This window comes from Colossoma macropomum, unplaced genomic scaffold, assembly GCF_904425465.1.
Source record: "Colossoma macropomum unplaced genomic scaffold, Colossoma_macropomum, whole genome shotgun sequence".
In the NCBI taxonomy this organism is placed as follows: domain Eukaryota; kingdom Metazoa; phylum Chordata; class Actinopteri; order Characiformes; family Serrasalmidae; genus Colossoma; species Colossoma macropomum.
The window spans coordinates 19,331,133-19,344,668 of NW_023494794.1; the positions used below are offsets into that span (position 1 = coordinate 19,331,133).

The 13,536-nt window shown below is 38.8% G+C and overlaps 2 protein-coding genes across 2 annotated transcripts in view; both read right to left on the reverse strand.

Moving 5' to 3' along the window:
• ubash3ba (ubiquitin associated and SH3 domain containing Ba) overlaps positions 1-1,251 on the reverse strand; it is a 48,616-nt gene extending 47,365 nt beyond the window's left edge. Inside the window, exon 1 of the mRNA XM_036580491.1 lies at positions 755-1,251. Coding sequence (XP_036436384.1) covers positions 755-882 — 128 coding nt within the window. The 5' untranslated portion in view covers positions 883-1,251. The remainder of the gene's footprint in view (positions 1-754) is intronic.
• Positions 1,252-1,885: 634 nt separating this feature from the next.
• On the reverse strand, positions 1,886-12,838 carry f11r.1 (F11 receptor, tandem duplicate 1). The gene is made up of 10 exons (XM_036580492.1): positions 12,626-12,838; positions 8,233-8,292; positions 7,740-7,856; positions 7,323-7,463; positions 6,558-6,760; positions 6,161-6,263; positions 5,730-5,837; positions 5,606-5,618; positions 5,436-5,493; positions 1,886-2,922 (listed from the first exon to the last, which is right to left on the reverse strand). Exons 1-10 carry the CDS (start codon positions 12,663-12,665, stop codon positions 2,887-2,889), a joined length of 879 nt encoding a protein of 292 aa, XP_036436385.1. The 5' UTR covers positions 12,666-12,838; the 3' UTR covers positions 1,886-2,886.
• Between the last annotated feature and the right edge of the window lie 698 nt (positions 12,839-13,536).

The window sequence follows — 13,536 nt, forward strand, 5'->3', positions numbered from 1 at the left end:
TGATTTATTACTTTCTTGAAATTCAATCCCACTATTTGGACATGGTATGTTGAAATTTCATCCAGATCTCTAGATATTAAATCATTATTCTGGGATTCTAAGTCATTTCTGAGAACATAAATCATTATCTAGTAAGAAAATGTCTTTTTCTATATACTTTTTTTGAGATAACAAGCCAATATCTTGAGACCAAAAGCTAATTATTTCGAGATGCTAAGCCTGTTTGGACAAACTGCTGCCAGGAACAGAGAAGGAGGAAACAATTAGGCTGTTTTTCTCCTCTACCTGACAGGAAAGTGGGTTTCCATACCATGCAATATCCAAAAACCCCTCCTTTTAGTGTAGTAGTACCGTCCAGGTCCAGTTTGCGGCTACTTGAGGCCGAAAGATTTAAGGAACAAGTAACAGAGTGGAGAACAAATTCCTGTCGTGTTTAAGAACTTATGGGAGCTGAAAAAGACGTCAGAAAAACAAGGTGGAACTAATTTTCGTTAAAGTCTGCTTTAGCTTTTTAACACAGTCCTGCAGAACCTATAACAACGTCAGTTCGACGCCATTACAACAGTTTACACACATTTGGTTAAGTGCTGCTCCAACCGCAACAACAGTAACCTAGGTTAACTGTGGCCTGTAGCCTACGCGTCTTGTGTTTTACAGACGTACATACACTAGCTACGCTCTCTCGGCTGCGTCTGGCAGCTGTGTAACCTATGTGTGCGGGGGGTCGACAAAGTGGAAAAGACAGGCTACTCACGCCCTGGTTTTGGGGAAGCCCATGGACAGCAGCACGTCCAGGCTGGAGCCGTGTTTGACAGTGCCCGGCCGGGTCTGGCGCTGCCTCCGCGGCGTAACTTTGGCGTAAAGCTCGTCTTTCGCTGCCATGGCTCACCGGTCCATTTGGCGCTGCACTACTCCTCGTGTTTCGCGAACTTTCGATGCGCCGGGCCACACAAACATGTACAAACTGAACCAAAACAGTGGAGCGGACAGCCACACCGCAGGGAGAGCGGGAGAGCGGGAGAGCGGAGCATGTACCAGGGACACAGGCTCTCTCACAGTCCGCTGCGCACAAACTCGGACTTCGCTTTCGTTTCTCGCTGCTGTACAATCTTAAACGATTTGGTTGACAACCAGAGACACTGCGCTCGTCCTTGTTCGCCCGCCGGAGCCGGACGTGTGAGGAAAAACGCTGTCAGAGTTCATTTTTGTGCAGAAATGGAGGCAGCATCCCCCGACTGACATTCGCTTCCTTCTTCGAGATGACTTATTTATGAATGGAGGTTTGACTGACGGCCGAATGCGCCTATCAGCGCGCAGCCTGCGCCTCGAGCCACGCCCACTGTCGTTTTAAAGGGACAGCGCCGAGCAACAGGGCAGATCTAAATGAGAGTTTTCATCATTCAGGCTTTGGCTCGCACATCGAGATGAGTGTATTTATGTAAGTGCACTGAGCGCATAGCTGTTACGTGAATAACTCTGAGGAAGGCAGGCAAACTGGTTTTTAAACGATAATGACAGGAGCAGGTTATGACCTCAGTTACAAAGGCTGTTTTGGATGTCCACCTATGTATTAAGAGAGAAAACACGTATAGCCCAGTGAAACGGACCGCATATCTCTGAATGGAGCCTATAGGCTGCAGCGTTGTGGGTCAGTGTAATTCAACGCTATCCAGGCCTAAAAGGAAACACGTTCACTTTACTACCTGACTGAATCTTCACACCTGGAGAAACCAGAAGTGGTCGTTCAAGGGTTGAAAGGAAATTTGACCCTCTTGATTCAGAAATTGCTGTGGGAAAATATGAAATGTGGCATGTACCGCCCCCTGGTGGCGTCGCTATATTTGTCAATAGGAGTAAACATACAGAAAAGCTTGAATGACACAAATGTCAATAACGTTAAAATATTTATTGAAAGAATTACAGCCAGAACATGCGACAAAGACTAAAGCAGCCAAGTATTGCATGTATTTTTATATTGTTTCTGTGCAATGTTCAAGTTAACCAAAAATCATTGTGCAAGACACTTTAAAGGTGGATTTGCTGTCAGACACATCAAACCAATGTCTTATCACAAATATCTAAATGTTCGATTTACAGCTTTGTGTGTGTCACAACTGTAGTAAAAAAGTACAATGCATCAAAAAAAAAACAGAACCAGAACATCTATTTACATTTCACAAGAGAAATTAAAAAACAAGAGAGAGGAAAAAAGACAAAAGTACAATCTAAACCCTTTGATTAGGTAAACAGAACAGTTGGATAAATAGGATATTAGTATGGAAATGTTCTAGTACCTTGTTTTTTCCTACATCAACATATAAGGACGTTTATGTACAATTCAAGCGGATACACAACACTAAAGTCACTTCACTAATCGGTCAGTGTCACTTATACACAAATTTAATAAGCTTATTCAAATTATATGTACTTCACATCACTTAACAAACATTGCACAAATGCTTTCCTGAAGGATGGCAAAGACAGTAATATTTTTCTACAGGGGGAAAAAAGCAAAAAAATTATATTGGTACCAAATTTCCACAGATTTGTTTATAGTAAAAATTCAAATTGACAACAGAAAGTAAAAGGCAAATGTAAATTTACTCAGGCCCTTATCCGCTACTCATGTTCTATCCCTCTGTTCTAAAAGTGAGAAAACCAAACAGCATGATCCAGTGGATGTTCATGACGCTTTCTGATACAAGGCTCAGCATTAGGGTCAGTGCAGTGCAAATGACCAGAGGTGGTATAAAACACACACACACACACACACACACACACACACACACACACACACACACACACACACACACAAGCTTAATCCCAGTTAAAAGACATCAGCACAGCAGGAGAGATCCTTCACGGCTAAACAGGTGAAAATGTAGGCTACACCACAAATGATGACTTCTGTTTGAACTCCACCTGAAACAGACAAACACAGTGCAATAGTGAGGCTTTTATTGTATTAATTTACATATGGAAAGGCAGAAGTACTATGTGCTGGGCTATAGGGCTGCACAACACCAACAAAATACCACATTATGTCTGGACCATGCAACTGTGATATACATATATACTCTATTCCCAAAAGTATGTGGAAAACCCATCTTAATTATTGAGTTCAGGTGTTTCACCACACCCACTGCTAACAGGTGTATAAATCAAGCACATAGCCATGCATTCTCATTAGACATGGTCAGTAAAATGGGCCGTACTAAATAGCTCAGTGACTTTAACCGTGGCAATTTTATAGGACGCCACCTTTACCACAAGCCAGGTTGTGAAATTTCTGCCCTGTTGTTCATCTGTAAGTGCTATTATTGTGAAATGAAAGCATCAAGGAGCAACGACAGCTCAACCATGAAGCGGTAGACCACGCAAACTCAGAGTGGGGCCACCGGGTGCTGAAGCAGAGCAGCAGTTGGACAGATCAGTACAAGTACTGTGCATTGAGAGCTTCATGCACACAAGCCTAATATCACTATGCACAATGCCAAGCATTGGCTGGAGTGGTGTGAAATATGCTGCTACTGGACTGTGGAGAAGTGGAAAAATGTTCTCTAGAGTGATAAATCATTCTTCACTATCTGTCAGTCTGAAGGATAAATTTGGGTTTAGCAGACGCCAGGAGAGTACTGCCTACCAGAATGGATAGTACCAACAGTAAAGTTTGGTGGAGGAGGGATAATTGTCTGGGGCTATTTTTCAGGGTTTGACCCCTTAGTTCCAGCGAAGGCTAATGTTAATACTACAACATACAAAGACATTGCAGACAATTATAAGCTTCCAACTTTGTGCTAACAGTTTGGGGAAGGTCCTTTCCTGTTCCAGGATGACTGTGCCCTTGGGCACAAAGCAAGGCTCATAAAGACATGGTTTGATGAGTTTGGTGTGGAGGAACTCCAGTGACCTGCAGAGAGCCCTGACCGCAACCCCATCGAACACTTCTGGGCTGAATTGGAATATTGATCATATAGGTGTGATGGTAAGTGTCTACATACTTTTGCTGGTATAGTATATATTGTTGAACGCTTGATGTGATATGATTAACAATGATTAACCTGCTGTATTTTGACCAATTCTATTACATTTGCTGGATCATGTCACTGCCTCAAACAAAAATACTCATAGAAACACTCGAGGCTGCTCACAAGAGGCAATGAAATTTGTAGAGATCAACAATAATATCGTAATCCTCTTTGCATTGGCGGTTAACAGCTTGAATCGAAAAGATGTTTAGATTTGTCTAATGTTTGAAAGATATATTTGATAAATGTATGTATTGTACATTGGAAGAGCACAATGTTTAGGTGATGCTGGGCTGGGTTACTGTACTTAAATGACATTATTTTATTTTTTGACTGCATTTGTAGCTTCATACACTGCTATATTTTTCTAATGTCAATCCAGATAGATGTAGTCCTAATTTGTACTTCTTATACATATTTATGTATCAGCAGATACGTGCATGAAAAATAACATAAATGACACTGGCTCACAGAAATAGAAATTTGGTTCATTAGAGGGCTCTTTTGTTGCATATTGTAGTTTACACTTTTCTGAAAAGCTAATCCAGAAACTGGAATTAATTCCCAATTTCTACATTTTATAAATGTGTATGTATCAGCATCAGCAGATATGTGCATGAAAAATATCAGATTGTGGCATCAGCGCACAATTCTCATAGCAGTGTATTCCTATTTTCTAAACATCATCAGATAACATTTAAGTTACCAATAGTAAACATGTTAAAACACATTAATAAAGTTAATGTTTCTATGCTTCCATAATAATGATAACATCTTGTTTTGATTGAACTATTTGTTCTTTATTCTTTTCTTAATCTTACAAATTATTGTAAACACTAACCAGATGGAAAACATTTTACAGAAAAAAAAAAAATCTACTTTTCTAATCTATTTATTTTTTATAGATTGTAAGCTATTTTAGCAGCAACATCTAGTTTATGGTCATTACAATATCAAGGCATAATAGTACAGATGATTTGATGCCCCACCTTAAGCCTACCTGTGTTGTTATATTTGATGACAGCACTTTTTTCTCCATACTTGTATTATTCTACTGACTATTGGTTGCTAATTAACAACACTGTCTGCTTTAGTCTAAGCTGCTGGAACAACTTTTTTGGCAAATAAGTAAAAAAAACATATATTTGAAACAATGTTCCAAACTTCTTTGCTCTACTTTTTTCTTTATTTTGCAAAACTGTTGAATAAAGATAATAGAGGAGGAAAAAAAGCAAAGGGAATTACTTTGATAACACAACACAAATCACGAATTGTGCAGCCCTACTGAGTTAACAATATTACCACAGAAGGAATGTTTTTATATCTATTAAAAGAAAACAGTACAACAAAGTAACACCACAAAAGGCAGATGAGTTGATCAGATTAGTGTCAGACAGTTGTACTTACATCGTCTTCATCCCCATAGTCCTGTCTAGGCTGAGTATACACTGCTGATTTCTGCTTGCTGTAATATAAAACACATAAAAACTGTCATCCATCTAACGTCTGCTCGTTTAAGATGCTAAGAGGAGTTTATGCATTGCAAAATCAGTTATAAGACGAAAGATATATCTTACCTCTCAGGCATTTCTGGATGGAGAGAATGAAAAATACAGAATGAATTTGATCATTATACACATAGAAAACCAAAAAGAGCTAAATCTCAACAAGGAAACACATACAGAAGGAAGAAAAACTTACTGGGCAAATATCCCTTCTTTTTAGCGTACCACAGGCCAAAGCAAAGCAACGCAATGGCTAGAAGGGCTACAATGACCCCAGCAACGATGCCTCCTGTGTTCACATCCTCTACAAAATTAAACAGAGACATAAAACACAGTGAGTACCTACAGATGACTTGAAATAAAAGCAACTAAGGTTAAGACTAAGGCTCATAGTTAAGTGATTTATCATTTTATTTTGCTTCTTCATTCATCCATGAGATTCCTCAACACGTGTTGTCCCGCTCACGCAGGCACTGGGCCCGATCCACACACCGAAAATAAACCATGCGCCAAAAGATGTTGTGGTGGGTCCTGCAGGAGGCCCACAGGAATGCATATCTTCTTCATATTAATCTAGCCCTAAAAGCATTTTAAGAAAATTAAAGACAGGTTGAAAAGTTTACTCACTGACTTCCATTAACACAGTCTCCCCACGCTGATTAGGTCCCTGACTGTTGGAAGCCTCACAGAAATATTTCCCACTGTCTGTCTTGGCCACACTGGGAAACTCCTGTTATACACACACAACATAAATAATAAACAGATGGATTTCCCAAGGGGAAATTTGGGATACAATGACGGTCAGTACATACAACAACTAATTTGGCAGTTCTACAATCCATTAAAAAAATTCTGGTTTCGCTGACTTCTTACTGTTCTAATTCATCATGGTCAAAGCAAAAAAGTAATGCTACATACTTACTTTTATTACTAGTAATACTTTATATTATGTACGTCATTAAAACGGCCTCAGTAGAACCAGCAATCAGCTATATGTCATTTTTGAAAGGTTTTATCCACTTACCAGGTTGCCATTCTGAGCGTTCATTTTGTAGGTCATGTTCTTGAAGGCAGGGAACTTGCTGGGGTCTTCAGGCAGAGGTGTGCCATCTTTGTACCATTGGTAGGTGGATGGGGGAGAGCCGTCCTTGTCGAAGCAGGTCAGCAGAACATTCTTGCCTGTTGTGACTGAGGTAGGGATTCGGCTGACAGGCACTGAGGGAGGTACTGTGGGGTACAGGGATTATTATCATGAGCACAGCATGTACAGGACAGCGTATGTCGCTGGTAACTTTAAAAGAAGAAAAAATGTTTTCTTAACCTGATAGAACATAACAGAAATTAAAGAACAGAGATTTTTCCTGATTTTTTTTGGACTATTTCTGTCGGTCAAATTACTGTGAAATTTTGACACAAAGTAAAGGGTAAGTGGAATTTTTAAATTATGCTAAAAAATGGCTGTCATGGCTGTTGCTCAGAGACAGCAGTCAAACAAAATGGAAACCAGTTCCCACCAGGTGAAATAAAAAAGGCACCCCCCCCCCATTTCTGACAGTAGTATATCAGATTCTGGCTTATGTTTGACATTTCAAAGTTTTGACTTTGTCAAATAATTACACTTATATAAAAAGTAATAACTTGTTACTTACTAAGTGAAAATACTAACAAATCAAGTCAAATTTTCACCCTCACAATAACGAATTGAAAATATGTATACTGCAGCTAGAAACAGATTCAGTGACAGAGAGTGAAAAAATATAGCTACATAAAGCAACAAAGAACAACGTACCAATCACTGTTAGCTTGATTACAACTTCTGCATAGCCATCATTGCCAGACACCTCGCATGTATAGCCTCCAGTGTCTTTTCTGGTTGTCTTTTCGATCCTCAGACCACCTGCATACTGAGTGAACCGTTCTTTGTACGGGGCTTAAAAAAATAAAAAAAAAATAAAAATAAAACACAATCTTGTCATACAATGAAATCTGTTTAGATTGGTATGCCGAGGAGACATTTGATTTTACAGAAAAGAATCAAGACTTGACAGACTAGTCTAACAAGTTAATTAGCATTTACAGCAGATCGATTCATGTAAAGCACACAGTAAACACCGTCGTCCATTCTTCATCTATAATAAACATTTGAGCTTCGTACGTGCATGGTTGAAAAAAAGCAGACTGATTGGCTGGAAAATATTATTCTTACCGGTAATCTGGCCATCAAAGAAGATGAAGGACTGTGAGCCCCTTAAATCCTTAAATTTCCATTCCACTCGAGGTGATGCCCCAAAATCAGCAGTGTAATCACATTTCATATCAGCTCCTGAAAATACATAAAAGTCCAGGTTAGTTCAGCTAAATCTTCCTAATACTGGTTAAATTGGGTGAAATGTTTCCATGCAGTGACTGAAATCTATGAAACTGTTCTTTAGCTTGCAAGTACACCAAAGAGATCAACACTTGAAGCATAGTTTAAGCAGACTAACTATCTAAGTCACATAATTGGAAGTATCAGAAAGAGTAATGCCTTTAAATCTCTCTCTCTCTCTCTCTCTCTCTCTCTCTCTCTCTCTCTCTCTCTCTCTCTCTCTCTCTCTCTCTCTATATATATATATATATATATATATATATATATATATATATATATATATATATATATATATATATATATATATATAAAATGTGTATATAGCACTTACCACTGCCCTCTTTTACCATCACAGTGCCTGTAGAAGTGGAGGCAGAAAAAGCATGTAGGCCTGAAAGAGATAAAGAGAGATAATAAGTGTTCAAATGTTCAATTATTGAGACCAATTTCTTTTTAACCCTCTGAGCAAAACTGCAGAAACTAAAAGCACTCTGAGGTATAAACCAAAACTGATCAAGATCATTTCATTGTACGGTACCAAAGATTTGGATGTGCCAGATTTTAGAATTTATTAAAGTTTCTAGTTATTTATTACCATGTTCTCATAATCTCATAGACATTTAGAAACACTCAAAATAAAGACAAACCCGAAACATTCACACTCAGCGACCCTAAGAAAAGAAAATGTTCGTTGGCAGAAACTACTGCCCACGCTCAGAGCTTTCGTTTCCTTATCACGGCTTCATCACATTTCTTCCTTATTCGTAACATGACCTAGACTAGCATTCTTGACTAGAAGGCCATGTGCCACATACCTGACTCATCAGCTAATTCCCCAAACTTTCAATTCGGCCTATCACAATCATGACATTTTAGCTGGCCATTAAGTGCCATATAAATAATTGTGATTAACAATTTGTTTTTTTGTTAATGGTAACTACTAAAGCACAAAGCTCAAGTGGCCACGTTTGCTGATTAGCTACCTAATAGTGGATACTTACTGGCTCCTACCTGAAGACATACATATCTTAAGCTTAAAACCCGCTACCTACACACCACTGCCCTCTTAACGCATCAGTTCGGACTTTTGCTGTTTTACCAACACCCACAACATGTCTCAATAAATTAGCTTTCTGCTCTTTTTAATTTACATGTATACGCCTCAACTCAATGGCTGCAGACAAGTCCAATTAAATGTCGTTTGTTGTGACTGTGAAAGCTAACAACTGTCAAAAAGGCAGCTTTAAAAATTGCATTGAGCTATAAAGATAACAACTTCTGCTTTCAAATATCGTGTTTAAGCACAACTGTTCTGTTCTTTGGCCCTATGAGGCAGTCAGTGCACAATGTGATCACTCAGCATTAGGACAATGCAATGAACAGATCTAGTGTGATTCCAAAGTAAATATTTCAAAGCAATACTTGTTTATTTAATGAGGTGTATTCAATTGTCAATTATAGCACACACTATGAACACATCATCTTGTAAATTTCTAGCTTTAAAGGTGTGGCCAAATACACTGAAAGGCTAGATTTGCTGAGTAAGCAGTCCGGCAAGGGAACTTCCAAAGGCAACAGGTTCAAAAAAGCTGAGCTACAGTATGTCTGTTTTACACTTACAGCCTCTGACTCACCACTGACCGTATGGTACAAAAACAACTTAAAATACACAAATCGATTTAGCAACACACAATTTAGCAATTTCCAACCGGAAAGAGGCTCTAAACACTCATCGTGGCCTTTTATTACCACTGACGTGGACAAGATCACTACTGATTTTGCAATAATGTGCAGCACCATAAGACACAGACACAGAACACACATGCACAAGAAAGTGGACTTTGACTTTATTTTAGAACTACAAAAGCAGGCTTACAGTTCACCACAGGCTAATCCATTTTGATCTTGTCCTATTGAGGCTTTAATAATCTACAATGCTATAAACTGAAAAATGCTCGTTACGCTAACTTACATGTTCTCAAGCCAGTCCTTATGATCTCACCAGCAAAATCCCTATTTTGGTTGTATTCCAGATCATAACACCTGAAAATTAGCTTCCTACAGCTTTACATTACTCTAGGAATGGTTTAAAGGGGAATTCTGATCTTTTAAATTTCTGCATAATTAACTGGTTGTGAAGTAAACAGATATTCTGGTTTGAAGTGCTCAGAGAAACTTGTGGTGATGATAGGAACCACACATCTGCTGTGTTTAGTGCCTCTAAAAGGTATCTTACAATAAGTTACTACATGAAATGATTACAAGTGTATCAGCAACTGGTACACCTTACAGTAGCTGAACTAACTAATTGGAAAGGGCTGCCTGGATACTTTTAGACAGTAATTCAACCTTGTTCAGCAGAAATGTGTACCTTTGTGCACTTAATATAATTAATAAATATAATAAAAACTCTCTCAATAAGTGTGTTTCAAACAACCTGAATAAATTACTGAAGATTATTTTGGAGAAAGAAAAGTAGCACTAGCATTTTTATATTTTGATCACACAATATCCCCTTGGCTTGACTGTAGTTAGACAGGTCTAAAAAGGAATTAAAATGATGTATTAAAAATGTCTCCATAATAAATCAATAGGATGTAAAGAAAGTCTGGTTTGATGTGTTTGATGTGTAACGCTTCATTGGAAACCTACAGACTCAGAATTCTTCACAATGGTGGTGACAGGAACCAGACATCTAAAGTGTTTAATGCCTCTGAAAGCTCCCTGACAGAAAGTTATTTAAAATGGTTATGAATACGCTGCCTGATGCAATTGACCAAGACACTGTTTCATGATAGTTCTGCGATAATGTATTGGTGTAAAATGTATGAGTAAAATCCATTCATGATGGAGAGGTACATGCAGGGTGTGTAGCAAAACCCAAAGAAAATAAAAGAAAATCAAATGGTTTTCAGATTCATCACTACCAACATTACATATAAAACTCAGAGGTTCACTGGTGATTTTGGTTAATAAATAAAATGGTTATATTTGTGTTATTGCCATTGTGACCCCTGGTTCCTGACACCAGCAATGTAAAGACACCAAAGCCGGTGACTTTCTCTAGAACGGGGCGTCACACATCAAACCACTCTGAATGTCCCTGTTTATATTTCAACACTTAAATTATGTAGAAAATTACTAAAATCTTCAGAATTTTGCTTTAAGAACCTAAACACTAACCTACAAAGTTGGGTAGCAGTTCGCATCTAGCTCAGTTTTAAAGGCATCTGTACTTTTCTGAGTATTTTGACATAACACTTCAAATAATAACAAATTATACCCCTATTTGTGAGGAAAAGATTTCCCATTATCCTCAGTCCCTCTAGTCCCTCACATTTGGTTCCTAATTCTTTTAATCATGGTTAATTTAAGTCTGTTCTGAAGTGTCAGCAACTGCAATGCTTTGATTTACACTTCTCACTTTTGAGCTTTAGCATTTCCCTTTAGGCCAAACAGAGAAGAATACCGCCCAACAAACTTCAGCTGTTACGCTGGATGTACTCAGAGGTTTAAGCACTTCAGTTTTTGACCTGAGAATTTTTTATTCAAGATGTTTCCTGGCAGCTAATTTTATATCTACTCAAATACAGTTAGATTTACTTTAGAGGTGGGCAACAACATCATCCATCGTTATCATAATAAATGGATGTCAGTGTCACAATAAGCTTTTCTGAGTATATTGTGAATATCGTCAGTTGCCCAAAGAACACAGACCAACTGCCTGTTTCAATATAAGGAGCGCACAGTTAGTTCTGTTTAATTGCGTTTAGTCCATCATGATGTGCAAAACTAAAATATACACATAAATAATTATTTGTTGTTGATATTGTATAAAATGCGACACCACTGGCACCTATTCCAACGTATAAGAAGATATTTTGACATATTGTGTATCATGAAAAATTCTTGAAGTATTGTGATAATATATAACAGCAATAATAATAATAATTTCACCCACCACTAGTTTACTACAAAACTACCCACCTCTCTCTCTCTCTCTCTGTCTTTTTAGTTTTGCTTTACCTTTATCTTAAGTGTGTATTCAGTGAGCCATTTCCTTGTTTGTGTGTGTGTGTGTGTGTGTGTGTGTGTTGAGTTTCGGGGGGAGGGGTGGTGGAGATAAGGGTTCCAAGGTGATACTGTTGCTTGAAAAACTGAAGACTAAAGGCCTACAATAAAAAAAAACCCTTCAAATGAAATCAGCGTCGAGGTTTTACTCGACTAAGCCTAATAATAAGCATCATACAACCTACACTGGGTATTTACAGGCTCATCTCATACAGGCTGCTGGCTAAATAGCAGGTGTGCTAAACAGGTGCGTCACACACACACAGGCGAAAAGATGAGTTTCACGAAGCAAACAACGTCAACTGACGAGGGGAAAGATAAGTAAGATAATTAATAGATTAAAACAACACAAAAAAACCTCCTAAATGTGCCAGAAGTCGACAATTTTACCGGCCCTTTAGCGGCCTGTCATCTGTTTGTCGAGACTGTAACAGAACACAGCTCACTGGCTTCGTGTGTAGCAGCCAAAGCAAACAGCAGCTCAACTTCTGCCTCGGCTTAAGATACAAATGGTCTAATTTTGTTCAGGTATTCGACAGCACATGATGACATAAGTTAAAAAAATAAAGAATAAATAAATCATATACATAAACAAACAAATAAATAAATCGAAGTGTGACTTTTAGAAAGGAAACACCGGCCGGAGGTCTTACCTGTTGCGTGCAGGCAGAGACACATCAAGACAAAGAACATGATGGCTGAATGTGAAATGTCCTGCTTGTAGGAGAACAGCCAGGAAATATTTAAATATAAAATATCGACAACTTAAGTAGGAATCCGGTCCGTTTTCGTTATCTAAGCGCCAACAACAGCCAAAAGTGACGCTGAAGAGAAACTGCTGAAACTGGACGCCCTTCCTGGTCTAACTTGTTACCTGAGTTCAGCTTGGCCCCGCCCAGTGTGTGACGTGGTGAAAGTAGACTGCAGGGGTTACGCTTGTATTCCTCCTCGTCTTTTGGTCAGGAAAGAAGGAGAGGCTGATGTTTATCTCATAGGCGTGTCGAGCCCCTTTAAACTGAGTCCCAGCCCCCTGAAAATAGGAGGAAAAATCGTTTTTTTAAACAGAAGTTTGTCTCTAATGAGCAAATTATATGATCTACTTTCTCTCTCCTACTCTTCCCCCGCCCCGCTCTCCCCGAGGCCGTGCAGTATACATACACACACACACACACACAGTTACAGTGTGACTGTGTGGTGCTGTGGCTCCAGTAAGTAGCGCAGACGAGGATGATCACTCTGCACCAACACATACAATCACTAGCAGCAGTCCTAATTTTTGCTGCACTGAATCACAGATCACCATTCATGTTGTTATTGTTGGCCATCTGATGTTTTTTCTATCTAGCAAGCTGATGTTGCAGGCTGTCAATCAACGACCGTCCACTGTTTGAATTCGAGTGAGAGAAGCTGCTGTGCCATTGGTAGGCCTATGTATTGATATTAAAGCCAAGGTGCTAGACTGGGGGTTGGGGGGGGTCTTATTGGGTACTCAGCACCCCTAAAGCTCTGATCCTAGAATCGCCCCTGTTTTACCTAAAGGAGAAGTCAACTAATTTTTAAAAAT